The sequence below is a fragment of the Salvelinus alpinus genome, chromosome 6 (assembly GCF_045679555.1).
Source record: "Salvelinus alpinus chromosome 6, SLU_Salpinus.1, whole genome shotgun sequence".
In the NCBI taxonomy this organism is placed as follows: domain Eukaryota; kingdom Metazoa; phylum Chordata; class Actinopteri; order Salmoniformes; family Salmonidae; genus Salvelinus; species Salvelinus alpinus.
Window position 1 is genome coordinate 25058179 of NC_092091.1, and position 25376 is coordinate 25083554.

The 25376-nt window shown below is 43.2% G+C and overlaps 1 protein-coding gene across 10 annotated transcripts in view; it reads right to left on the reverse strand.

The window, feature by feature from the left end:
- Positions 1 to 25376, reverse strand: part of LOC139578438 (leucine-rich repeat-containing protein 7-like) — a 202779-nt gene that overhangs the window by 18692 nt on the left and 158711 nt on the right. For 5 of the 10 annotated variants that reach the window (XM_071406012.1, XM_071406014.1, XM_071406008.1 and 2 more), the window contains 15 exons: positions 25125 to 25269; positions 24241 to 24313; positions 23231 to 23248; positions 21912 to 22041; positions 20528 to 20643; positions 19500 to 19569; positions 19275 to 19374; positions 15761 to 15885; positions 15498 to 15680; positions 14766 to 14915; positions 8144 to 8255; positions 7157 to 7340; positions 4358 to 6143; positions 2541 to 2693; positions 1350 to 1469 (listed from right to left, as the gene is read on the reverse strand). In XM_071406012.1, coding sequence (XP_071262113.1) covers positions 1350 to 1469; positions 2541 to 2693; positions 4358 to 6143; positions 7157 to 7340; positions 8144 to 8255; positions 14766 to 14915; positions 15498 to 15680; positions 15761 to 15885; positions 19275 to 19374; positions 19500 to 19569; positions 20528 to 20643; positions 21912 to 22041; positions 23231 to 23248; positions 24241 to 24313; positions 25125 to 25269 — 3465 coding nt within the window. Of the gene's footprint in view, positions 1 to 1349; positions 1470 to 2540; positions 2694 to 4357; positions 6144 to 7156; positions 7341 to 8143; positions 8256 to 9639; positions 9727 to 14765; positions 14916 to 15497; positions 15681 to 15760; positions 15886 to 19274; positions 19375 to 19499; positions 19570 to 20527; positions 20644 to 21911; positions 22042 to 23230; positions 23249 to 24240; positions 24314 to 25124; positions 25270 to 25376 lie in introns of all 10 variants that reach the window. The other 5 variants (XM_071406016.1, XM_071406013.1, XM_071406017.1 and 2 more) reach the window with 4 other exon arrangements.

Consider the following 25376-nt stretch of genomic DNA (forward strand, 5'->3'; position numbering starts at 1 on the left):
GAACCAAGTTTTCCTCTCGGATTTAGCCTGTGCTTAGCTCTATTTCATTTATTTTTATCCTAAAAAATTGCCTAGTCCTTGCCGATGACAAGCATACCTAAAACATAATGCAGCAACCACCATGCTTCAAAATATGAAGAGTGGTACTCAGTGATGTGTTGTGTTGGATTTTCCCCAAGCATAAAGCTTTGTATTCAGGACTAAAAGTATATATTTTTTGCAATATTACTTTAGTGCCTTATTGCAAACAGGATGCATGTTTTGGAATATTGTTTATTCTGTACAGGCTATTCACTCTGTCATTTATGTTAATATTGTGGAGTAACTACAATGTTGTTGATCCATCCTCAGCTATCTCCTATCACAACCATTAAACATTGTAACTGTTTAAATCACCACCGGCCTCATTCCTGAGCTGTTTCCTTCCTCTCCGGCAACTGAGTTAGGAAGGGCGCCTGTATCTTTGCAGTGACTGGGTGTATTGATTCACCATCCAAAGCGTAATTATAACTTCACCATGCTCAAAGGGATGTTCAATGTCAGCTGGTTTTATTTTTGCCCTACTACAAATGGGTGCCCTTCTTTGCGAACCATTGGCAAACCTCCCTGGTCTTTGTGGATGAATCTGTGCTTAAAATTCACTGCTCGACCAAGGCGACCTTACCAGTGATTGACTTGGACTGAAAAGGTGCCGTTACTCATGTTGGTTGCCAGTACAGTTTATATGTAGGTGAAGGAGCACCACAATACCTTTGAGCTAATATTTTATAAGAGGAATTGGAGATCAAGCAGTAGAACATTTGAGGGGCCGGTATTCAGCTCCGGTGAGCTCATGCCCAAGTCAAGCACTGGACCATACAGCCAATTCTGTGTGTGGGGTACAGAAATGGGGTACTCATGTAAACACTAGTATTACACACTGAGTGAGTCCATGCAGTCTATTATGTGACTTGTTAAGCACATTTTTACTCCTGAACTTATTTAGGCTTGCCATAACAAAAGGTTGAATACTTATTGACTCAAGACATTTCAGCAATGACGGCCTACACCGGCCACACCCAGACGATGCTGGGCCAATTGTGTGCCGCACTATGGGACTCCCAATCACGGCCGGTTGTGATACAGCCTGGATTCAAACCAGGGTGTCTGTAGTGACGCCTCTAGCACTGAGATGCAGTGTCTTAGACCGCTGTGCCACTCGGGAGCCCCAAACTACCAGCCCAATGTTTCATTCAGCAAGCTAGGTGATAATGAGCACTATGTTATCAGCATAGTTCAGACGCAAACTAACAATGACATTAGAACACTCAGGCCTCCCACCCAGTCCTTTGCCAGTGTAAAGCACAAACCTTTTTCATTATGTTTTCTGGGGGCACGTCTCTCCTGCCCAGTGAGTAGGGGGCCCACTGAGTAGTGGGAGAGACCACCTCCTGGCCGTTGTCTAATATATTGCTCTGTTGAGAGGGGGTCTGGAGAGAGAACAGGGTAAAGGAACACAGTTTAGAGTATCATCACTGCTATGGGGGTAACCTGTATATGCTGCCAACATGACTACAGTTTTTGCAGAGATAAAGGTGAATCAACTTGCTGTATTGATTATAACCTTATAGTCATTGATAATAATAATACTTTTGGAGGAGTATTGCAGCTAGTAATCCAGCGTCCTTGGATCAATATCATGACCTTAACTTTAAAGTCCTATACGTATGAATATATCAGTTGGGTTGTTTGCCTCCTGTCATTTTGTCCACTTACAATACCTCTTTGATAAGAATAGACTGACAGGTTTAGAGAGATTTTGGCAGACAAAAAAGTATAAGTTGACTTACAGGCACTAAAATACCTATACGAGAAAGATAAGCAAGCGAGAAACTCTGATAAAATCTCTTTGTTTCATTACAATGTGCTTGTCTGTGTCCTTAAATGCATAGTGTCTATAAACTAGGCCAAATTGCACTGAGGCTACTGAGTGACACAGGGTACAATAATAGCCTTACACAGTAATACTAACAGAGGAATACTGCTGTAACCCATAGAGCAGACACCGTAGCTGACACACATGCAACACACTGCTTTAATATGTCAGACAACAGATAAAAGACAGCGCTTGGCTTGAAGTTGAAATGGGAGGGATTCTTAAGGCTTCTTTCACACCAACACAGCTGAAATTGTATAATACTTGGCTTCACTGTATGCATTTTATGCTGATACATGAGTCTCAGGTCTAGACTAGTTTTTTAATGCTGGTATTATTTCTGGGCTCAAGTTTCATCCTTCAAGATTAGAATGTACAATAATTGGAATACAAAGTGGACTATAATTTTTAAAAAGATATACAAGCATAGCATTTCAATGTAATAACATTCTCCATTGTAAGGAAAATGCAGCTTTTGGTAATATTGTGTTGCTTATGATGAATGTTATTTTTAAGCTTTTATCCTGACAAAATAGTAAATATGCAGTACACTCCCTGTATCAAATGAATGTGAAAGGGTTCATCTGCACTGAGACTGTTTCTGTGTTTTCTGGTTCATACTCACATTGGGTAGAGGTAGCCACTGTGTTGTTTGGTTTTCATGCTTATTCATGTTATTGTAAAAGTTTATTGTCATGCTTCTGCTGGCATGCGGTGCAGCATAGCCTCCAGAGCACAGCATGCCGAAGTTTACTGTGTTGTGCTTAAGGACAGCGCTCTGATTGGAGGGAAACAATCACGTGACATGAGTAAATGGGTGAGCCACTGGGTTAACGGGATTGCACCAAGACACATTGCGTAGCTGCAACAGATAAAGTGAGCTTGACAAACAGAACAGAGTTACTACAGTAGGCTACCAGCACAAACACATTAAAACACACTCATGGATACAGTACGACTACGTTTTTCATAAAAGCAACAGTATGTACTTTTCTTTAAGCGATGTATAGCACTGAAGTACTTGCCTATATTATCAAGGGCCGGTTTCCCGGACCCAGATTAAGCCTAGTCCTGGAGTGCTTTCTAGTTCAGAACTAGGTTTAATCAGTGTTAAGCATAATTCAGAGTCCACAGATGCAGATAGTTCGGCGTCCAATTGCGACACAGCTACATGGCTGAGTCCACCGTCCGCAGCCCAAATGCGCACCTGCCCAAAATTCCCAACCAACGCAGCTCCACGAACGCATCCTCCATTTCAATGAGGATTTGAAAGTATGAAAGCCATTGTTCCAATATTATAGAATACTGCTGTGCGTACGCGTACACATTTTGGTCTCTGACAGACCCTTTAGGGCAGGGATCATCAGCTAGATTTGTTTCTTGAGTAGATGGTATGTAATGGATAGAAGCCCAAACAGATATCATATTTGACTAAAACAGAATAATTTCAAACTATTACATTTGCATAGGATCACATACACTGAGTGTACAAACATGAAGAACACCTGCTCTTTCCATGACATAGACTGACCAGGTGAATCCAGGTGAAAGCTATAATCCCTTATTGATGTCACTTATTAAATCCACTTAAATCAGTGTAGATGAAGGGCAGGAGACTTGTAAGAGAGGGATTTTTAAGCCTGGAGACAAATTAGACATGGATTGTGTATGTGTGCCATTCAGAGGGTGAATGGTAAGACAAAATATTTAAGTGATTTTGAACTGGGTATGGTAGTAGTTGCCAAGCGCACCAGTTTATGTCAAGAACTGCAACGCTGCTGGGCGTTGCAACTCAATATAAGGAAGGTGTTCCTAATGTTTGGTATACTCAGTGTATATCTCTCTATTATGCGTGGGAATACTTTGGAACAGATATTGTAAGTCGCTCTGGATAAGAGCGTCTGCTAAATGACTTAAATGTAAATGTATATCCAACATTAAAATCACTTGGAGCTGATTTGCTGGTGTTTTTACAGTCTTTCATGTCCAACAATAAAACACTAGAAAAAAAGTTAGTTTTTGTTTGATGCTCAGAAAACTTATTGGGGAAAATAAAATCCCCCACGGGCCACCAGTTGGGGGACCCTGCTTGAGGAAAACCGACCCAAATAGTAGTAGTACAGACAGATATACTTGTCTTGTTAAAGTATGATTTCATACTAACAGTAAAGAAAATTAAGAAAATAAAAGTTAAGAGAAAGGAGAAAGGAGGTAAAATGTTTGTGTAATTTATACATATAGTGAAACACAAAATGAGACTGGTGCCACAACTGGAGAACATAACTAAGCAGTGGACTGAACACATGTCAATACTGACGGTCATGCAGTCAGGTGGCGTGTGTGTCAAGACAACAGAAGGCCACATGTAGATGGTGTGCAATCGTGTAATAAACTGGAGGCAACGGTGTATTCCCAAGGTGAAAAATAAGTTGTCAGACTTACCCGGTCTAATCGTTTGGCCTCTATATGTCTAAGCAGCTGTTGCCTCCAGTCTACTGGCATTTTAGAGGACATATCATCAGGCTTATGCTGCAGCTGCATGGTGCGCATTTTCATCTCATCAGGGCTCTTTATATTCTCAGTGCACGTGCTCAGATTATAATCTGGGGGCATCTTCTCCAACAAGGCAGCCATGGTGGGTCTGGCAGACACAGGCCTGGCCTGGGACGCCCCGAACGTCTCCGTGCTGTAACTCCTGGCCGACAGAGGCCGCCGCTGTGTCAGGCTCTTAGTGGGGTAGCCCATGATGGGCTTCTTAGGCTCCTGGTAGGAGGAGTAGTCTTCCTCGTACCTGCCATTCCTCTTGTTGTACTGTTGGTCCTGCTGGGCCATGCTGGCCAGACTGTTCTGGTGCTCCAGCATGCCTTTGAAGTGCTGCCGGCCATAGTGGTCCGACTTCTGCTGCATCTCCTGGGCCTCCTGAACCCTGCGGAACAGGGCCAGCTCTGTGGAGCTGACCAGGGAGTCGGCCCGCCTCAGGAACCCAGGCCGGGAGCGCTGACTGGGGATGGGGAAGGGTTGCTGCTGCTGGGACGGCTGGTTCTCCTCGTTGACTGAGGGCTGAGAGTAGGAGAACATCTGGTCCATGGGCGGGTAACCCCGGTAGCCCCTGGGGCTCACCAGCTCCTTGGGCAGGGTCTTCCCCGGATGGTTGACGTACTCAGGGGTGTTGGGGAAGGGTGGAGGGGCCCTCCTCTCCTGCTGCTGATTCCTCATATCCATAGCCCCCTGAGGGTTGAAGCTCTGGTCGAAGTGGTAGACCTTCTTGGGGATGGAAGGCTTCTGCTGCTGGCTATTAGTTCCGTAGGCATCATCATCGTCCAGCATGGGGGCAGACTGGCTCCGGGACATGCTCTGCTCCATGGGGCCCGGCATGTCTGGACGGTCAACACTCCCCTGATTCTCTATGCTGGAGCTGTAGGTGTCCACGGGAATACTGTACACATTGTAGGAGCCCATGTCTATCTCATCGATGCTCTGGGACTTCTTGAACTTAGCCTTCACCTCCTTCATCATGGGAGAGAGGCGCTCAGAGCTCTTGCTCATCACCATGGCCCCAGAGCTTGGTCTAGTGGGCTTCGATTGGACATGTTGGTACATGTTGGCCTGCTGGCTGCTGCGCCCCTGCCCAGAGTTCCTGGAGTCTAGGTAACCCCACGTTCCTGTGGAGGGGAACGTGCCCGGCAGCTCTCCATGATGCATTTCCTGCTCAAAGTCGTTGCGGTCAGGATTGGGGCTGTTGCATGGGGAGCTCAGTTTGGAGGGGAAAGCCGTGCGGTCCTCGAAGGGACTGGGCGTCCTTGTCCAGTTCTGCCACGGGTTGGGAGGAGGAGGCTGAGATACTTCAGTTTCGGGCGTGTTGCGGACATTATGGAATTGGTGGGAGGGGTGTTGGTGAGGGGCATCCTGCAGCTCCAGGGGGATGCCCACGATGCGCTCCTGCCTCATGAGGGGCCGGCGGCCCCCATGGGAGGTGGAGGCGCTGCAGGACTTGGAGCCCAGCATGGGGTTACCACTGCTGCTACCACTGGGAGTCTCCAGAGGAGCCTCTTCAGACACGAAGCCTGTGTTGTCATAGTGGGAGGAGTCGTTCCACTGGTCAAAGGTGTCGCTGAGGGGGCGCCGCTCGCTGCGCTGCTGCAGTGTGCTGGAGGGAGGGGTCTCTCTGGGGTCTCTCTGACTCAGTAGAGGCTTGGTCTCGATCGGCTTGGGGAACTGCTGGGCCAGCCTGCAGAAAGAGAGTGGGCACAGGTATCATAGCATATCATTTCATCAAGGTTTTATTTACAATATAGAATAGAGGGTAACATTCATAATGGACCTGGAAATATGCTTTGAAATACAGGTTTACATTTATTTCCAACTTGGAGTTTTGATAGGTCAAATCAAAGGCTGCATTAAAATAGAAAGGTACTGTGTATTTTAAAGTAATGTTTGCCTGAAGCTATACTGCTGGCATTTCAAAGGGAATCCAATTGCTTTTTTACCAATATATCATAAAAGGAAAATTTGACCTGGACTGTTTTCCATAGAGGTCTGAAAGTATCAGTAGGAATATCAAACAGGTCAACTATAATTGTATCCACAGATGAAAAAAGTATTTTTCAGTGAGAGCTCAATCTGTATAATTTCAGCCAGGATTCAGTTGGAAAAAGAACAATGTTCTTGGAAGTTCTGGCACGAACGGACTAAAACAGTTTCAAGAGCCCCAATGGTAGAGTAGTGTTTCAGCTGCATTTCAATGAAGAAGAGAGTGGAGAGGAACTGTCCCTGTGACCTTGGCTGGGCTGACAAGCAGACACACAAAGAACGAGAGAGCGAGCCAGCCAGCCAGCCAGCCAGAGAGAGAGAGAGAGAAAGCGAAAGAGAGAGAAAGCGAAAGAGGAAAGAGACAGCGAGAGAGATGTCTGTTAATGAGAGATGTGCACCACGCTTGACAACTGGAATTTCACCTCCTGTTCACCCAGGTGCCCTACACAACACCCCTCTGTCTCAGGAAACCAACAGGTGGAATCGATGCCTGCTGGACGACATATTGACACAGTACAGAACAGTACTGGAAGTGACCCAGCTAGCAAGCACTTATCAGACCACAGGTAGCTGTGAGGCCACTGAGCCTCGGATTTTGCTAAGGGCGGACCGATGCCGATCCTAGGTCACCGTAAGTTTGTTATCAGGCGAGTGTCTGTCTCTGGTTCAGTGTGAGGACTGTATGTTGAGAGTCAGTGAGCCACTACCCACCTGTTGGTCCAGTGTTGTTGAGGCACTCCTCCATCCTTCCCAGCAGCCTGCAGGGTGGCCCCGTTCCCCGGGGGGTTGGAGGAGCCAGAAGAACCCTGGGACGGAGAGTAGTCTGAGTAGGTGGCCGACGAGCCACTGTTGTTCAGGCAATGCATCTTGTCTGGGTCTGACTCATCTATAGATTCTGACGGGAGTGGGAGAGAAAAGCATTGATATGTCTCTGACAATAGCTACCTGTGAAATGAATCTGAATAGGGGCTTAAGGGGACATCTCATTTTCAAAAGGTCACTGCTCATGTTTCCACTTAAAATGTGGGTTAAAGCTGGGGGGCAAAAGATACTGGAGAGAATTGGATGCCTTTTCTCCTCAAATCCAACAGCGAGCCATTATGTAATGGATTGCAATTAATATGCTTCATACCGTACCTCATTAGAATACAACAATCCCCAAGGACATTCTATAATAATTGTGCATTTCAGGACTATGTTTTGTAATCTCACAGGAGGAAACACACACGCAATTAGAAAGAACAATAGCAAACACAGGGATTTTCACTGGAGAGCTTAGAATGCTTGAGGATTTTTCATGTCAGAACAGGATTAGAGCGGAGGGTGAGCGTTTTTACTGATAGACGGCCAGCCTCCCACCGATCGAGATATCAGCCCAAATGGCCTGTAGCAACTAGTCAATCAGCACACTCTGGTTTATCAGTGTGAGACAAAAAAATACAGTTTGAAAGTACAGCCTCAGAATATAGATACTGGCTTTAAGACATATATACTGTATAGTGTAGTTCCTATAATTGGAGCATACTGTAACAGCTCTTCTTCAACTGTCAAAGTTGACTGTAAATGCGCTAACATCACTGATAGGCTAATTAACAGCATTCTGATAGGGGAACAGAGGACAGTGATTGCGTATCCTTAAATTATATTGGTTGTGTTTGTACTGAATTAGAATACCAGCGACAAAAGTTTGCGGCCTACCTTTCTTGTCTTTCCCCAGTAATACAACTTTTGGTTTGTACATGGGCGGTTCCACCAGGGTGGGCCTCATATCAGAGATACGGATGTCATTCGGAGAGCCGCCCATAGAATCCTGAGAAAAAAAAAAAGTGTTATTACACCATCGTTATTTCTGAACAAAAGACAGAAACATAAAAACACACACACACCGCTTCTTTAACACCTTCACCGACTTAACTTGACAATCTTGGTGAGGTTCCTGAGTCAGGAACTAACTAAAGGACACAAATATAGTACATAACTGTTCATTATTGTAATGCTTGTATATATTGCACTCATAGTGTCTACAGGAACTGATATATTTTCTCTATTTCTCAGTGGAGTCCACTGGAGCATGTCCTACCTGTGACTTCCTGCTATCTTAGGGCCCAGAGGGACAGCTGTTTGCTACAGGAGAGCCTGCTTCCCACACCTGATGTCCCACATCTGCAGCCCTGCTCTGCTCACTGTTCCCCCACAGGGCAGGCTGAGGTTGCTGAGCGAGGAGACACCACCAGCCCAGGTTGCCTGGCGATCCCCAGGAACCACATCCCAAGAACACCCCCTACACAGCAGCATCTTACTGACATATCTGAATCTCACTCCATTTCCCATCTCTGTCCTCCCTCCTGTTTTCCTAGCCAATTTCCATTTTTACAATGCAAATTAAGTGGCGCTAGTGTAAAAAGAGGCTGCAACAAGTTCCAATAGTTGTGCGGTATATGTTGTAAAAGCTATAATTTCATAAGCAATACAATCCATATCTATGATGGGGCTACCATGAGGGTTTAGCATGTTCAGTGCAGAAGATAAATGACACGCAACGATGCTGTCGTGTAACGGTTGCATTCAAAGCTCAATTTGATATATATGCCTCCGTTTCAAGTATTCAAAGGGATTCAGTCCATTTTGACAGCTGCACCGTTTTCTGCTTTGGGTAAAAATGCCACCTTAAATCACTCCCAAGGTTATGTTTCCATGATTGACCAACACCTTCTCTGTGCCTGGGAGTAATTGACAAGGCAGGCTTGATGCTTTGACCACATCTCAAATGAATGCTTGATTAACTCAAAACAAACAGCTGTGTAGAAACTGTAGTGTGTGATGCCACTAAGTGCTAGAGTATGCCTTGGCACTGCCAATCTACTGCCCATTTGCACACAAAACTAACAGCTATATAAGCTACACTACAGTATACTGTATACGCTGAGTTTTACCAGTCATGAGCCACAGACTTTGCATGAAACAATTCAAGTCCAGCTGTAGTACTGTACATTATATACGTTACAGATCAACATATCTTTGCAATAGATAGTGTGGCTGTTAGCTTTCTTTCATCCTCATGGTTCATGCTAGTCAGACTTCGTTTCTCCAGATGTTTCATAGCCTTTGTCAGGGTGCACAGAGGCAGTGTGAAGTCACGCCAGCCGAGCCATGGTTGAGCAGACTGTCTAATGTCTGATCTCACAGCCACTTACTATGAGGCAGAAACAGGAAGAAGCTGTAACGGCCGATGATGTATTCTCTGGCTGTGGCAGCTTGGGAACCATGCGATGTAAAGAAATCTAAGCAAACAAACAAACACACATACAAACAAATAAAAAATGTAGAGGAAGTGTTCATGGTTCTACAAAAAAAAGTATGTGTGAGGTAAAGAAGCATGGGTTATGGCATCAGCACCCCCACCCAGTGCCCCAGTTCTCATTGCGTCACCCAAGTGTCTCTTTTCCTGGAGCTTTGCGGGGGGAGACAGCATGAGGCAATCCAAAGCAGTAATGGACACAAAGTACACAGGACATTGCAACTCTGTCAAAGGGCATTGCAACTCTGTCAAAGAGAGGTAAAGATATAGCAGAGTTTGCCAAGCATAGGAGGACCTTCCAGCTTTAATGAAAATAAGCCGTTTCTAGCTGACACCTTGGAACCTATTTCCACTGGAAGATGATATGTATTTTCATTTTACAGGTAAAAAATACATTTTAAAAAATCCCCATATCATCTTAACTTAAATCTATGCTATGTTAAAAGGACTAACAACCAGCATAAGTGCATTTACACCCCTGATGTAAATGGCCCAAACCCTGGGCTCATATATATATTTAAAAATTGATTTAACCTTTATTTTGACATGGAGTCAATGCTGCAACCAAGGTCTCTTTTCAAGCACCACAATACACATCAAAATACAATAAACACATTAAACTACACATTCATATGCACAACAAAATACACATGGCCAGCAGCATACCACCCTGCATACCACTGCTGGCTTGCTTCTGAAGCTAAGCAGGGTTGGTCCTGGTCAGTCCCTGGATGGGAGACCAGGTGCTGCTGGAAGTGGTGTTGGAGGGCCAGTAGGAGGCACTCTTTCCTCTGGTCTAAACAAAGATCCCAATGCCCCAGGGCAGTGATTGGGGACACTGCTCTGTGTAGGGTGCCGTCTTTCGGATGGGACGTTAAACGGGTGTCCTGACTCTCTGAGGTCATTAAAGATCCCATGGCACTTATCGTAAGAGTAGGGGTGTTAACCCCGGTGTCCTGGCTAAATTCCCAATCTGGCCCTCAACCATCACGGTCACCTAATAATCCCCAGTTTACAATTGGCTCATTCATCCCCCTCCTCTCCCCTGTAACTATTCCCCAGGTCGTTGCTGCAAATGAGAACGTGTTCTCAGTCAACTTACCTGGTAAAATAATAAAATAAAAATTATTATACACAATACGCAAAAAGAAAAACACAATCATAAAAAACAGACACATTCTTCAGTAAAAAGGTCCTCTAACAACAGTCTGAAATGCAGTAAAGGCGCCAATTGTGTAATGTAGATCATTCCACACTTAAGGTGTAAGGAAATTACAGGCTGATTCACCTAACTCTCTAGACACCAAAGGAGTCTCCAGAGTTAACCAACCCTGTGAACAGGTTTGATAACTTGTAATTTTAAATCTTAATAGATACATTAAGTCGAAAGTTTGTGGAGCAGGGCTTTGTAAACAACAAGAGCGTAAGGATGTGATCTACGTGACTTCAAAGAGGTCCAGTCAACCTTCTATTAAAGAATACAGTGAAGAGTAATAAAACGAAGGGCGCTATGAAAAACGGAATCCAAGGGCAGCTAGAGGCAGCTGCACTTTGATAAATAGTATCACCATAATCAAGAACAGGTAGAAAGGTTGACAGCACAATCTGCTTCCTGCTGACTAGAAAGAGACAAGATCTGTCTCTGTAAAAAAAGCTAACTTTAAATCTTAGTTTCTTAACGAGCTCAGTCGTATGTTTTTAAAACAATCAATCATTGTCAATCCAAATACCAAAGTATTTGTATGCAGGGACTCGTTCGATTATAGAACCATTCGATGAGTAAAGATGTAATCCATCTGAGACAATCTTGCGAAAACTTGAAAACAACATGTATTTAGTTTTGCCTGTTTTGCCTGTACGAGTTATAAAATCAGTAAAGGATCCTGCACAAGTGCAAAATCAGACTGTAGCCTTGTCACAGCCAGGTCAGCAGTCGGGCAATTGCGTACATAATAGTAACATCCGCATATATATTGGAAAACATTTTTTTACTGATTGACCAATAGCATTTATATAAATAGTGAAAATAACAGGTCCTAGTATCAACCCCTGCGGAACACATTTATGTAATTCAAGACTTAATCCCATCAATCACGATGGCCTGAGCTTACAAAGAAATGACAGTAAGAAGATACAAGAGACAGTAGATATTGTATGTCCTGCTTTATTCATCTCCAGATGCTGGCCACTTGACTCTGGGAACAGGCGTTTAGAGATGACCTATTCAGATCTAGCCTCTGAATACCATTGACATTTAACACTGACCTTTGCTCTGTTTGTTCAACAGCCTCTGCTGTTCGTTGTACAGTATTTTTCTAGCCTTATCACAGCCAAAACTTCAGCGCCAGGTTACCCCTTGGGGACTTGTAAATGCACTAATACTTAACATTTGAGTTATGGCCGAGATAACTTCCATTTTAGCCACAATATGATATTATGCTTGCCCAAAAAATGCACCTTTTTGCACACTGCATTAAAAAAAACAATGAAAACAGCACCTCAGCAGACATTAACTCCTCTGCGTATTCAGAGAAAGAGAGCTAACGATTTAACAAAGACCCAGTTGAGGCCATCATGGGGGCTTTGAGGCTTCCAGATGAAAGGATCCTATGATCACTGCAGGTTTTATTCACATCACCTCTAAAAAGCTGCTGAGCCACAATTCTATGGCCCTGGATTTAATACATCATCCTCTCAAGCTCTGTCATGCCTGGCAGTATGTCAAAAACACTGAAACCTCCCACTGGACAAAAATTTGTTGAATCAATGTTGTTTCCATGTCATTTCAACCCAAAAATGAAATGTGATGACGTAGAACCAATGTGGAAAACTGATTGGATTTGCAAAAAGTTATCAACGTAAGGGAATTTAGTCTTTTTTTCACCGACATTTGTACCTAAAGCCAATGACAGGGTGACATTTGTGACTCGTTTCGGGAAAATACGCCTTCACAGGAGAGGCAATGAACATAATATTTATTTATTTATTTGAATCAAAATGCGTTTTTGGACAGAAATGCCTTCTGGAACACGTGAACTTTCATGTGCCTTAATAACAAATGTGTTTGCCTGTGAATACGAATACAATTGTTAAATTACGAGCCTAGTTGGTTTAGCCATGGAAAAAGACAGGAACCTTCCAGCTAGCCATGATTGGTTGAGATAATGGATAGGCTGGACATGCCAGGAGATGAGTTCGGATTAGTCTGCCATGTAGTGCGCTTCTGTCTATAACAGGAGCTACTTAGTATGTGTAAATGTGTCATTTTTCTAAAGTGGCTTTTTTGAAAGACATCACGAAGAACTGCAAAAGTGTTGATAAGGCTCTCCACTTTCTGGAGGCCCGAGTTTTGAAATCAGTGGAATGCCCGGTGAAAGCAGAGTATGATAGCTAAGGAGATGGAGAAAATTCAGGAGTTTGATTGCAAATACGGAGGGAGTCGAAAAGAGAACACAGAAAGCTGTCGTGGGCAACCATGGCATCTGTGACAGAGAGGGAGAAGCGTTCATCCATGTATACGGGTAAGATATTCAATATAGCTACATTTTCAGACATTGTACGTTTCAAATTTGGTCAGAAAGTTGTTTTCATTGCAAGTTAAAGCGTACTGTTAGCAAGCTAGCTGGCTAGCTAAAGTTCTGTGTATGATCTGTGTAGTAACATTACTCATATCTCAGATCCATTTGCATTGCTAGTTATAGCCTAATGTTAGCTAGCTAGCTAACATTGAACCTAGCTAGTTGGTTAGCTTTAGCTACCTGTAGATTCATGCATGGTAGTAACATTATGATTTTGTATTATGATTCATTGTTTAGCAAGCTAGCTACATGTTAAACAAAATACTCCACTAGTAACCATTTCCCTGTACCGTTTACACCTTCTGTATTCTGTGAACGTGACAAATAAACTTAGATTTTACTTGATATAGTGCGTGTTTAGCAGGGATGTTAATGTGAAGAACAACATGACCTGCACTAAAGTCAAATTAGGATTTAACGTTAGGCCAACGAGACAGTGTCCAAGTTCTAAAAATCTCCGGTAGAATGCCCTGCTTTTATTAACAAGCTAGAAACAAACCAAAACATTGTTAAGAAAGTTGCTTTTAGTTACCTTGTTTGGTAGATTGACATACACTAAATTCATTTTTAAACGGATGGGTTTATTGGTGTTAAAATACACCAGTTATGCTATTTTGGACCATCATGCAGCCTGTTGTTTTTGTGTTTATACCTTTACATAACGACAATGACAAGTTTGATGTCAGACGACAATAGAATGTTCATGATGTCACTACAACAACTGTAGACATGTCTAGTATAAACCAGCCTTTAGTCATACCCACTGTTCAGAACATGGCCTCACATGTGAAATCCTTAAAGAGATGGGTGGGCCTAAGGCTTAATAGGGTGTGAACGATGCTGAATGGGTGTAGACAAAGAAGAGTTGTCCAGTAGGTCTACCTAAACATTCAAGGGCCATTTTCTCAAAAGTGGGGTTACAAGTTTATCAACTTTCAAAGCAGAATTACTATCCCACTGTTCCTCAACTGTAGTGTATGATATACCATTTTCAACCTCCGAGTCTCTACTTTTATCCAATCTAAAAAACACAATTTCAAATTTTGCTACACAAGACCGAATCGAGCCAGTCGTTCACATTTTTGGTTGATTTCACATTAGTTGACAACTGACGTCTGCGCCCAGTGGGCTGAGCCTACATTAATCTATATCTTTCGAAATGATCTCAGTTCTGTCAGTGAAATAAGTTCCCACACGTTCAATACAACTGGTCTCACCTCTACCGGAACTCTCACGTTGAAACATTAGAGGCAACTGAGGACAACTAAATCTGACATAATCGCCTGAAAGGACCTTGAGGCTGCAGTATAAACATTTATGTCATTACTCCCTCCCGCATCGTGCCCAATTCAAGCTGTTGTTTAGTTTTGTTTTCCTGGTGTTACAAGAGCGTAATAAGTACAACCTTCTTAATAACATGTCCACAAAGAGATTGTTCCTGTACCTCTGAGCTCTCAGTCAGATCCTCCTTGTCCTTGCGCTTTGGGATGTCGATGGCAGAGTTGTGGATTACGCCCTGCTCTGTCATCTGAGTCTTGTTGAACTCTCTTTCTCTCTCTTTCATCTCTCTCTCCATCACCTGGAACAGGACACTCTGAGTGAAACATATTTATCCCATTCATCCAAAAATGTATAATCTATGCATTTGTTTTTGTACACATATATACATACAGTGGGGAGAACAAGTATTTGATACACTGCCGATTTTGCAGGTTTTCCTACTTACAAAGCATGTAGAGGTCTATAATTTTTTATCATAGGTACACTTCAACACTTCACTTCAATACAGGTAACGAGTTCAAACAGGTGCAGTTAATACAGGTAATGAGTGGAGAACAGGAGGGCTTCTTAAAGAAAAACGAACAGGTCTGTGAGAGCTGGAATTAATACTGGTTGGTAGGTGATCAAATACTTATGTCATGCAATAAAATGCAAATGAATTACTTAAAAATCATACAATGTGATTTTCTGGATTTTTGTTTTAGATTCCGTCTCTCGCAGTTGAAGTGTACCTATGATAAAAATTACAGACCTCTACATGCTTTGTAAGTAGGAAAACCTGCAAAATCGTCAGTGTATCAAATACTTCTTCTCCCCACTGTATATATATATGAATGAGCGAGAGCGAGATGGTATGTGTGGGTCTCTGGGTGTGTGGTGTGACCTGGCCTGTTACCTCTTTGGGGGGCATGGGCCAGGGGGGCTCATACTGTTCTTGTTTTCGTGACTCCATATTGGTACCAGAGCAGTTAGTGCTGAGGGGATGCTGGTTCTTGCCCACCATGTTCTGCACTGACTTCACCATGTTCTTCAGATCCTCTGGGTACGGTGTAGGGTAGCGCTTCAGATTGATCTCAACCTGGACAGAGAGGACGGGCAGAAATAAGCGGGAATAACAAAATAAAAAGTGAGAAACGCTCAAAAAAAGTCCTATGAAACCTTGACTTTTCCAGAGTTGTCCTCTTCCTCCTTCTTCTCCTCGAACTCAAAGGCCACAGTCATCCTCTGCTGACGCTGCTCCTCCCATAAGGTGGGGTTGAAACTGTCACTGTCTGACTGGTAGTCTACGGAGGATGAGCAGAGAGACAGGGAGGTGTCACTGACTTATTGTGCACTGGTCTCACACTGACGCGATTCTGACATGCTCACTTCACCACCAGCATACAGTGCACTGGCACATAACCTAACCACCTGTCAACTCCCTCAAAGTAGAGGTCTTCACGGGTCCAACAGACCTGAAATTCCGAGATCCGAGCGGACCCAAGCGTCTAAGGCTCATAAACGCTGACTTCTGTTCGGATCTGGGTCGGGTCTGAAATAATTGCCACGGGTCTCAGGTATGTGCAATTCAAATGGATTTACCGACCGGACCCGATTTGACCCGTCCTCTGTTAATTTAATGTGTGAGGTGATGATAACTGCACAAGCTTGTAATCTGTGTCAGCCAATTGCAACTCAATAAAGCGTATAAGCTTATGTACAGCTGAACCTGCTTCCGGCTGCTCACCTCACGTGTGCCTGCTGTTGAGGAGAGAGAGAAAGAGAGAGAGAGAGAGAGAGAGAGAGAGTGAAAGGAGTCTTGGCCTAGGCTACTGTTGATTGTGAAGATATTTTTCATTTAAGTAAAACTAAAGTTAGAAGAGAAAGAGTATAGTGAAAAGAAGCCGACAAGGCAATGTCCTTGGGGACAAGTTTCAATATTGTAGTGGACAAAGATGATAAGAACGTTGTGTAACTGGAAATTTTAACTGTATGTGTCCACATAACTGAGTATGTGACTAACCTTGTGAAACTGTGAAACTATCCTATTATAATCTCCTGTTCTCGGGAGAATCATCCTGTGTTGCAAACCAGCTTGCTCATGTGTCCTTGTATAAAAGGAGAACTGACAGTCCCGCCCAAGAACAGGAAACGATAAACATATTTGCTTATCACCCAATGCTTCAGAATTCAGACTGTCTACACTGTGCAGTGCAACTCTGTTGTTCCCTCTGAGCTCAGAAATAAAGAACCTTAGTTTGACTTGGTCTCCAGCAAATCCTTATTTTATAATATCCACCACAGTTGGCACGGCCACATGGACTGTGTGCTATTCAGGTTTGATGGAATTTTCAAACTTTTATTTATTTACTATTATTATTGTATATACTTGTTATTATTGGAGGCCTATTTAAGAATCTGTTTGTTTCATATTGTTGAGACATTTTCTTTGGTCAAATTAAGTTCCAACTGTAATGTTGTATTTGCCACAATATAATAGAATTACCGCTAGGCCTGGGGTTACTCGCACTTAAAGCATGAAAAGCAAAAACCAAAGAGGGAAAGATGCAAACTTAATTTAATGTCGCAATATAACAACCTGTTCGGATTTTCCCTATAAACAATGACTTGACTTACTTTGGATATTACCCAAATAAAGTTAAGACACTTTAGTGTGGTATGGCTATTATTAGGCTTAGCTACTGCAGGCCTATGAAGGTAGTGCACGAACTTGAGGTGAGGAGGTTTTAGGCCTACCAGAGTTACTCGTTTAATCTAACAGTATAATGCTTATCTTTATACAAAATATTGTGATTGAAAATTAACGAATTAGCCCCCTTCTGTACGCCTATATCTGAGCAGACAAGTATAAAGAAATGCAGGTCGGTGTCGGAAACATGGCTCTGGCATATCTCTATCTTTCTCTCGGTCTCTCTAGGCCTAAGCTTCTTCTCCTTTATATTATTAAAAAAAAAATATGAATATCATAGAGTGGAAGCCTAGACCTATTGGCCTAAATGCATGCAATGCCCTGATGCATTTAGCACATAAATCTCTAACAGCTGAACCGTAAAGTGGACAATTATTGTTTTAAGAAAGTAAAAACCAATAAAAAGATGGCTATAAAGTTTTGAATATGCTACACATCAAACAGTTTTGTCATTTGTTAGAGGTTTCTATACATCTTTCTCTTCGGATCTGAACGAGTCTCTCGGATCTGAACCAGCACGGGTCTGTTTGGGTCTGTTTTTCCACGGGCTCTTTCGGAACTGGTCTGACTTTCCTCAGGTCCATTCATCCACAACTTTTTGGACCCGTGAAGACCTCTACCTCAAAGGGTAGTTCAGTGACACGTGCTCTGCACACGTACTACTATACATTACTAGAATGGATAACAGGGTATATCAAACACCATTAATTGTAAACACATATCCATGACACCTTAGTTATCACTAAATCACACAAGCGACGCTGATCCTCAACACAGGGGCCCCTCAGGGGTGCGTGCTCAGCCCCCTCCTGTACTCCATGTTCCCTCATGACTGCACAGCCAGGCATGACTCCAACACCATCATTAAATTTGCAGATGACACAACAGTGGTAGGCCTGATCACCGACAACAACGAGACAGCCTATAGGGAGGAGGTCAGAGACCTGGCCGTGTGGTGCCAGGACAACAACCTCTCCCTCAACGTGATCAAGACAAAGGAGATGATTGTGGACTACAGGAAAAAGAGGACCGAGCACGCCCCCATTCTCATCAATGGGACTGAGGTGAAGCAGGTTGAGAGCTTCAAGTTCCTTGGTGTCCACATCACCAACTAACTAAAATGGTGCAAGCACACCAAGACAGTCGTGAAGCGTGCACGACAAAACCTATTCCCCCTCAGGAGACAAAAGATTTGGCATGGGTCCTCAAATCCTCAAAGGGTTCTACAGCTGCACCATCGAGAGCATTCCTGACTGGTTGCATCACTGCCTGGTACGGCAACTGCTCAGCCTCCGACCGCAAGGCACTACAGAGGGTAGTGCAAACGTCCCAGTACATCACTGGGGCCAAGCTTCCTGCCATCCAGGACCTCTATACCAGGCGGTGTCAGAGGAAGGCCCTAAAAATTGTCAAAGACTCCAGCCACCCTAGTCATAGACTGTTCTCTCTGCTACCGCATGGCAAGCGGTACCGGAGCGCCATGTCTAGGTCCAAGAGGCTTCTAAACAGCTTCTACCCCCAAGCCATAAGACTCCTGAACATCTGGTCAAATGGCTACCCAGACTATATGCATTGCCCCCCCCCCCCCCCCCCACGCCACGCCACGCCACTCTCTGTTGTCATCTATGCATATAGTCACTTTAATAACTCTACCTACATGTACCTACTACCTCAACTAACCGGTGCCACCGCACATTGACTCTGTACCGGCACCCCCCTGGATATTATGTTATTTTTTACTTGGTCTTTAATTACTTGTTACTTTTATCTCTTGTTCTTATCCATATTTTTTTGAAACTGCACTGTTGGTTAGGGGCTCCTAAGTAAGCATTTCACTGTAAGGTGAACAAACACCTGTTGTATTCGGCGCAAGTTACTAATAAAATTTGATTTAATAGTAGTACTACATCCACTTTGAGGGAATAGTTGGCCGTCAGGATTTCCCCTCATGTCAGCATGTGTTACATGTCATTTCTACCTCACCCTCATCATGTCGTGGTTGCTGAGGGAACATGTAGTTGGTGAGGACCCTCTGCTTGGTCTCTGGATGAGCCTCGGTCTGGAGAGGGATCAGGGCCTTGGACTGCACACAGCACACATCATTAACTCTTCAAGTACCGCTGATACACAGGTATTACATCATTAGAATTCATCAGTAAATGTCAAGTAATTTCTTCCTAACAAAACAACACATAAGATCATATTTACCTGATTGTCTGATAACCAAAGAGCAGCTAGATCTTTTAGTTTTGTGAAAGTGAACGGAAGGTTTTTTAATCTGTGTAAGTGAGAAGAAGACAAAATAGGGAGTAAGAAGGCATTTCATCTAATTGAGTACATGTTTTGTTTATTAAACTTCAAAAGGTTACTTAATTTGCGATTAAAAGTGAGAAGTGATTATGTGGAAATAATTCAGACAAGTGGCTTGAGCTCAACTTCACATCATTCTCCACAGAGTGTGTGAGAGGCACATTGTGTTCTGATGTGTTCAAGGACACAGATCGACATATAGTCCAATGTGAAAAGCCAAGACTATTCCTCTGCCAAAGACAATCACAGCCTGCCTGCCTCTGACTGACTGACACCCACCACACAGGAAAGTTAACCAACACACAAAGGGGGAAAAGTAAGTTACCGTGGCAACACGCTCAGTGAACTTGGCTTTGACAACAGAAATCTGTCAGTGGGAGACTGTTGACGGCTACCGTAGGTAGAAGCAGGGTTGGAGTGACTGGGTCCTCGTTCTGAGGAAGCCTATGTGGTTGAACGCTCAGCTCTGTGGTGTGTGGTGCCGCGTGTGGACGCAGGTCTGCCTAATGGGTGCCGTGTATTTAGTGATAGTATAGTTTAATTACCTTGGATCCAGTAAATCACTGGCAGAGCAACTAAACATCTCATAAAGAGCTTAATTAGCCCGGGGGCAGGGGAAGTGCTTTCTAATGTTGTGCAGCTATCTTAATGGGCCATTAGCAAAATAATAACCACTAGTTTATATAAACTCCTCAGAAGAATGTCCCATTCCACCTACGCGCTATGTAAATAAATAGACACACAAGCCTACAGTATTAAGCTGTTTCCTTATCAAGGAGAGTGTGAGTAACATATGGATTCACTGTGTGTGTGTGTGTGTGTGTGTGTGTGTGTGTGTGTGTGTGTGTGTGTGTGTGTGTGTGTGTGTGTGTGTGTGTGTGTGTGTGTGTGTGTGTGTGTGTGTGTGTGTGGTAACCAATAGTAACCTATTGTCGCTTAAATTGAGAACATGTAGCTTGGTCATCTGCCCAATCTCGTCAGGTAGAAACTCCAGCTTATTGGAGCGCAACGACATGACTGTCACATTCTTACAGTTCCCAATCTGCAACAAAAGGGAGGCAAGCATACATTTCAATGATCACTTTCCATCTTCCATGCACCAAACCATATCAATTACAGAAATACATGCATTGTGTGAGTGTACCGTGGGGTCTGGAACTATTGGTTCCCCTGATAAAGATGAGCAAAAAAGAATGTGTAATATAAATAATACACATAATGAGATACACTATATATATACACAAAAGTATGTGGACACTCCTTCAAATTAGTGGATTTGGCTATTTCAGCCACACCCGTTGCTGACAGGTGTATAAAATTGAGTACGCCGCCATTGGACTTTGGAGCAGTGGAAACGCTTAACCATCTGGACGAATCTGGACGAATCTGGGTTTGGCGGATGACAGGAGAACACAACCTGTCCCAATGCAGAGTGTCAACTGTAAAGTTTGGTGTTGGAGGAATAATGGTCTGGGGCTGTTTTTCATGGTTCGGGCCCCTTAGTTCCAATGAAGGGAAATCTTAACGCTACAGCATACATTGACATTCTAAACAATTCTGTGCTTCCAACTTTTTGGCAACAGTTTGGGGAAGGCCCTTTCCTGTTTCAGCATGACAATGCCCCCCTGCACAAAGCAAGGTTGGTGTGGAAGAACTTGACTGGCCTGCACAGAGCCCTGACCTCAAACCCATCGAACACCTTTGGGGTGAATTGGAAAGCCCGACTTCAAGCCAGACCTAATCGCCCAACATCAATGGTCGACCTCACTAATGCTCTTGTGGCTGAATGGAAGTCCCCGCAGTAATGTTCCAACATCTAGTGGAAAGCCTTCCCAGAAGAGTGAAGGCTGTTATAGCAGCTAAGGGGGGACCAACTCCATATTAATGCCCATGATTTTGGAATGAGATGTTCGACGAGCAGGTGTCCACATACTTTTGGTCATGTAGTATATATTGTATGCTCAAAAAATATATTAAAAATTATATTTGTTTTATACTAATACAATCGCTCTTGGTAAAGTTCATGATGCCATTGACCTTAACAAGGACCCCAGGACCAGTGGTAACAAAATAGCCTCATAACATCAAATATCCACCACCATATTTTACAGTACGGATGAGGTATGTTCTGCATATGCATTGTTCTTTCGAAGGCCAAACCCACCATTGGTGTGTCTGGCAAAAGAGCTCATGTCATCGGACCTGTTTTGCTCATCTTTATCAAGGGATTGAATCATTCCCAACCCCACTGTATGTGTATGTGTGTATAGGATCAGTGTGAGGTTATTGGTGTGGGACAGACAGACGTACCTCCCTGGGTAGTTCAACAAGGAAGTTCTCATCAGCAGAAAACGTGCGGAGGTTATGCAGGTAGCCAATGGTTGGGGGCAGGGACTCCAATTCATTACAGCTGCAGTCAAACTCCTCTAAAAGCGATAAACTGGGTAGAGATAGAGAGAGGAGAAAGAGTCCCTTAAGAATCCTTCGTGCCACAGCTACTTTCACTTGGTTAGTTATTGGTGTAAGAGCAACAAATTAATAGACGCAACATAACCAACACACTATCTACAATAATACAGGCAAAACAACCACAATTCTGCATAGATACTCTACTTCACATGTCTTTGATGTACCATGTTAATATTTGCATATAATTTTGTTAAGAACCTATCAAGCACAGACCTACTTCATTCGTCTGCTAAAAATGTGCTGTGAATTTTTGAAGTGGAACATTTAGATATATCATAATGATACAAATATTATTTCACTCAAACACTGAGGAAAAGCCACCGGTAGATTCATTTCAGCCACAGGTTGCATTATTTGTTGTTGACAGATGGAGCCTCAGATGTTTGATCCCTCCTTGGTGTCCATGGAAACAAATAATAATTGGGTTCCCTTTAAGACTAGATGCATCTAAGACATGTACAAGCTACAGAGGTGAAAATGGTCAATCAAGTGGATTCGTGAGAATCATGACAATATTCAAAAACCATGACTTGATAGAATGAGATATTCCTCTAGAAGGCAAACTAAAATAAAAAAAAACTGATTTGAACAAACTGTATTAATCCCACGAGGGGTGCAGCATCTCGTTTCAATCAGAATATAATCAACAGTATGCTTTTAAAAATATATATTGAATAGTATTCTCCAATTGAACTTCATGAATGACAAACTTCACTCTATATCTTATACTCTAAAGCCACAGTGTTTATTGAGTCAAATGCCCTTGCCTCTTTGTCACATTTGAAAGGACAATGGATTTGTAAGCAAAATCAACAACTGTCCAGCTTTAAAATGTCCTCCCACAGCCTCCAACAATTCTAAATTCAAGCTCCAACAGAGCGTAGTGTACAATGTCAGTGTATATGACCAGGAGAGGACGAGGGGAAGAGTTGCCTCCCCTCACTAGACAGAGTTCATTTGTATTTATTGTACACACAGCAGAGTCATTAGCTCAACATTTGTCCCAGCTGGCCTCCCATATGCAGGACTTTCACTGGATACCCTTCCCCGGCTGGAACATACAGTACAGACAGGGAACGTTAAGGTGAGCACTTGCCTGAATAAACATGCTGTGGCGAGGAGGAACGTGTATAGGAGACAGTGATTCGCGGTCTACTTACCCTAATTTGGCGCGTCCACTAAGTGGCCCATTTTAGATGCATGTGAAATAACCACAACACACAAAACCGACCAATGACAAACCAAGAAAAAAAGGTGCACTGAAAACAGTATCACAGGCTTGGGGATAAGGATGAACATGACATGATGAGCTGTAAGTTGGTGACCCCTGACCTATTAGATCACAGTCTCAATGACAGGGCATGTTCAGAGTTGACCCACAGAATTTCCTCTGACTCAATATATTTTCCAGATTAAACTTTTGATATAATATATACAGCATATCATTAAAACAAATATATTAGGCCGGCTGTTGAAACTGCAATACTGGCACAGAGTCAACTCCTCTCAGACAGCCATATTCCACAACAAATGAATGGCACACACCCAAAATGTCAGTGCACATTTTGGAACAATGGCAAGCCGGAGGGGGGAAGAAAGAGAGAAAGAGAAAAAGAGAGAGAAAAAGAGAGAGAGAAAGAGAGAAAAAGAGAAAGAGAGAGAGAGAGAGATGGATAGATCTATCCATCTATCTCCTCTCAGTGCCGCCAACAGACACAATGTACTGCATCACTCTACTTGGTGTGAACAGTGATGGAACCAATCAGCGTTAGTCAATGTGAGGTGAGAAGGAGCAGCAAGGAGAAGGTGCCAGACTCAGCAGAGTTTCAGAACCCTTCTATCCACAGGCCGTGTTGAATACAGCTCAGCTCAGCAGCAAACCAGCGGCGGCGAAGACGAGATTCAACGTGTCAACTGGTTTTACCATCAAAATTGCTGTCTCTGACGCCTTTTAATTTGGTTATGCAATAGATGCCCTAAAATTGACTGCCATTCAGTTTCATGATAGATATTAACTAATAAACAAGACTTGGAATGTAGTTTAGCTTTTGGCGTAATAATTTCAAAACATTTTATTCGACTTGAGGGGAGTTCTGGGATTGCAATCTAAGAAGTGTATGTAAACAAAATAGTGCAATCGGTTTCATAATTGGTCTCATAAGGTACTCACCTTCCAATGGTGTTAGGCAGTGAGGTGAGCTGGTTGTCATCCACTTTTAATGTTGTGAGTTTTTTCAACATTCCTGCAATAGAGACAAACACTCATTTGATTATTTAAAAAAAGGAACAAACAAAAAGAAAAAGCGAAGAACACAGTTAAAAGGAATTATTCAAACCCATTGCCAACATAATCCTCTTACCATTTCATTAATTTACAGACAGGAAATTATTTAAAAACTTACTAAGTACAAAATAACTTCATAGTTTGTGTAAATTAAATCCCAGGATTCAAACAAATAAATGTTTCACTCCAAATACAAAGGACATTTTAATGACGCAAGCCATTTGATTGTTAATGACAAAACAACTCAGGGAAATGCACTCTCAGATAACAACCTCCGAGAGGAGCCACCATGATGAATGCAGTCATTACAGAATTAATCATCCTCTCTCCGCCTTCTTTCCTAATCATCCTTTCTTGATCCTTTCTCTATTCTCTTTAACCAGGAGATACCATTGGATGCAGACGGGAGAGAGCAGAGACAATCTAACCAGGAGATACCATTTGTTGCAGACGGAGGAGAGCTGAGACAATCTAACCAGGAGATATCATTTGTTGCAGACGGAGGAGAGCTGAGACAATCTAACCAGGAGATACCATTTGTTGCAGACGGAGGAGAGCAGAGACAATCTAACCAGGAGATACCATTTGTTGCAGACGGAGGAGAGCTGAGACAATCTAACCAGGAGATACCATTTGTTGCAGACGGAGGAGAGCTGAGACAATCTAACCAGGAGATACCATTTGTTGCAGACGGAGGAGAGCTGAGACAATCTAATCAGGAGACGCTATTGTTGCAGAGGGAAGAGAACAGAGATGTTCTATGGCCTCACCTATGGTGTCAGGCAGATGCTGCAGCATGTTGGAGGAGAGCAGGAGGTCCTCCAGGGACTCACAGCCAGAGATGTCAGTGTCCAGGCTTTCAATCCTGTTTTTAGCCAGGTCCAGGTAGCGCAGATGCCTCAGCTTCCCTATACACTTCAGCAGCAGGGGAGGGAGATACATGGAGCGATGGATGTTAGAGGGGGTGGGAGAGAGAGAGAGAGACAGAGCAAAGAAAATAGGAGTTTGAGGGAACATTTTTC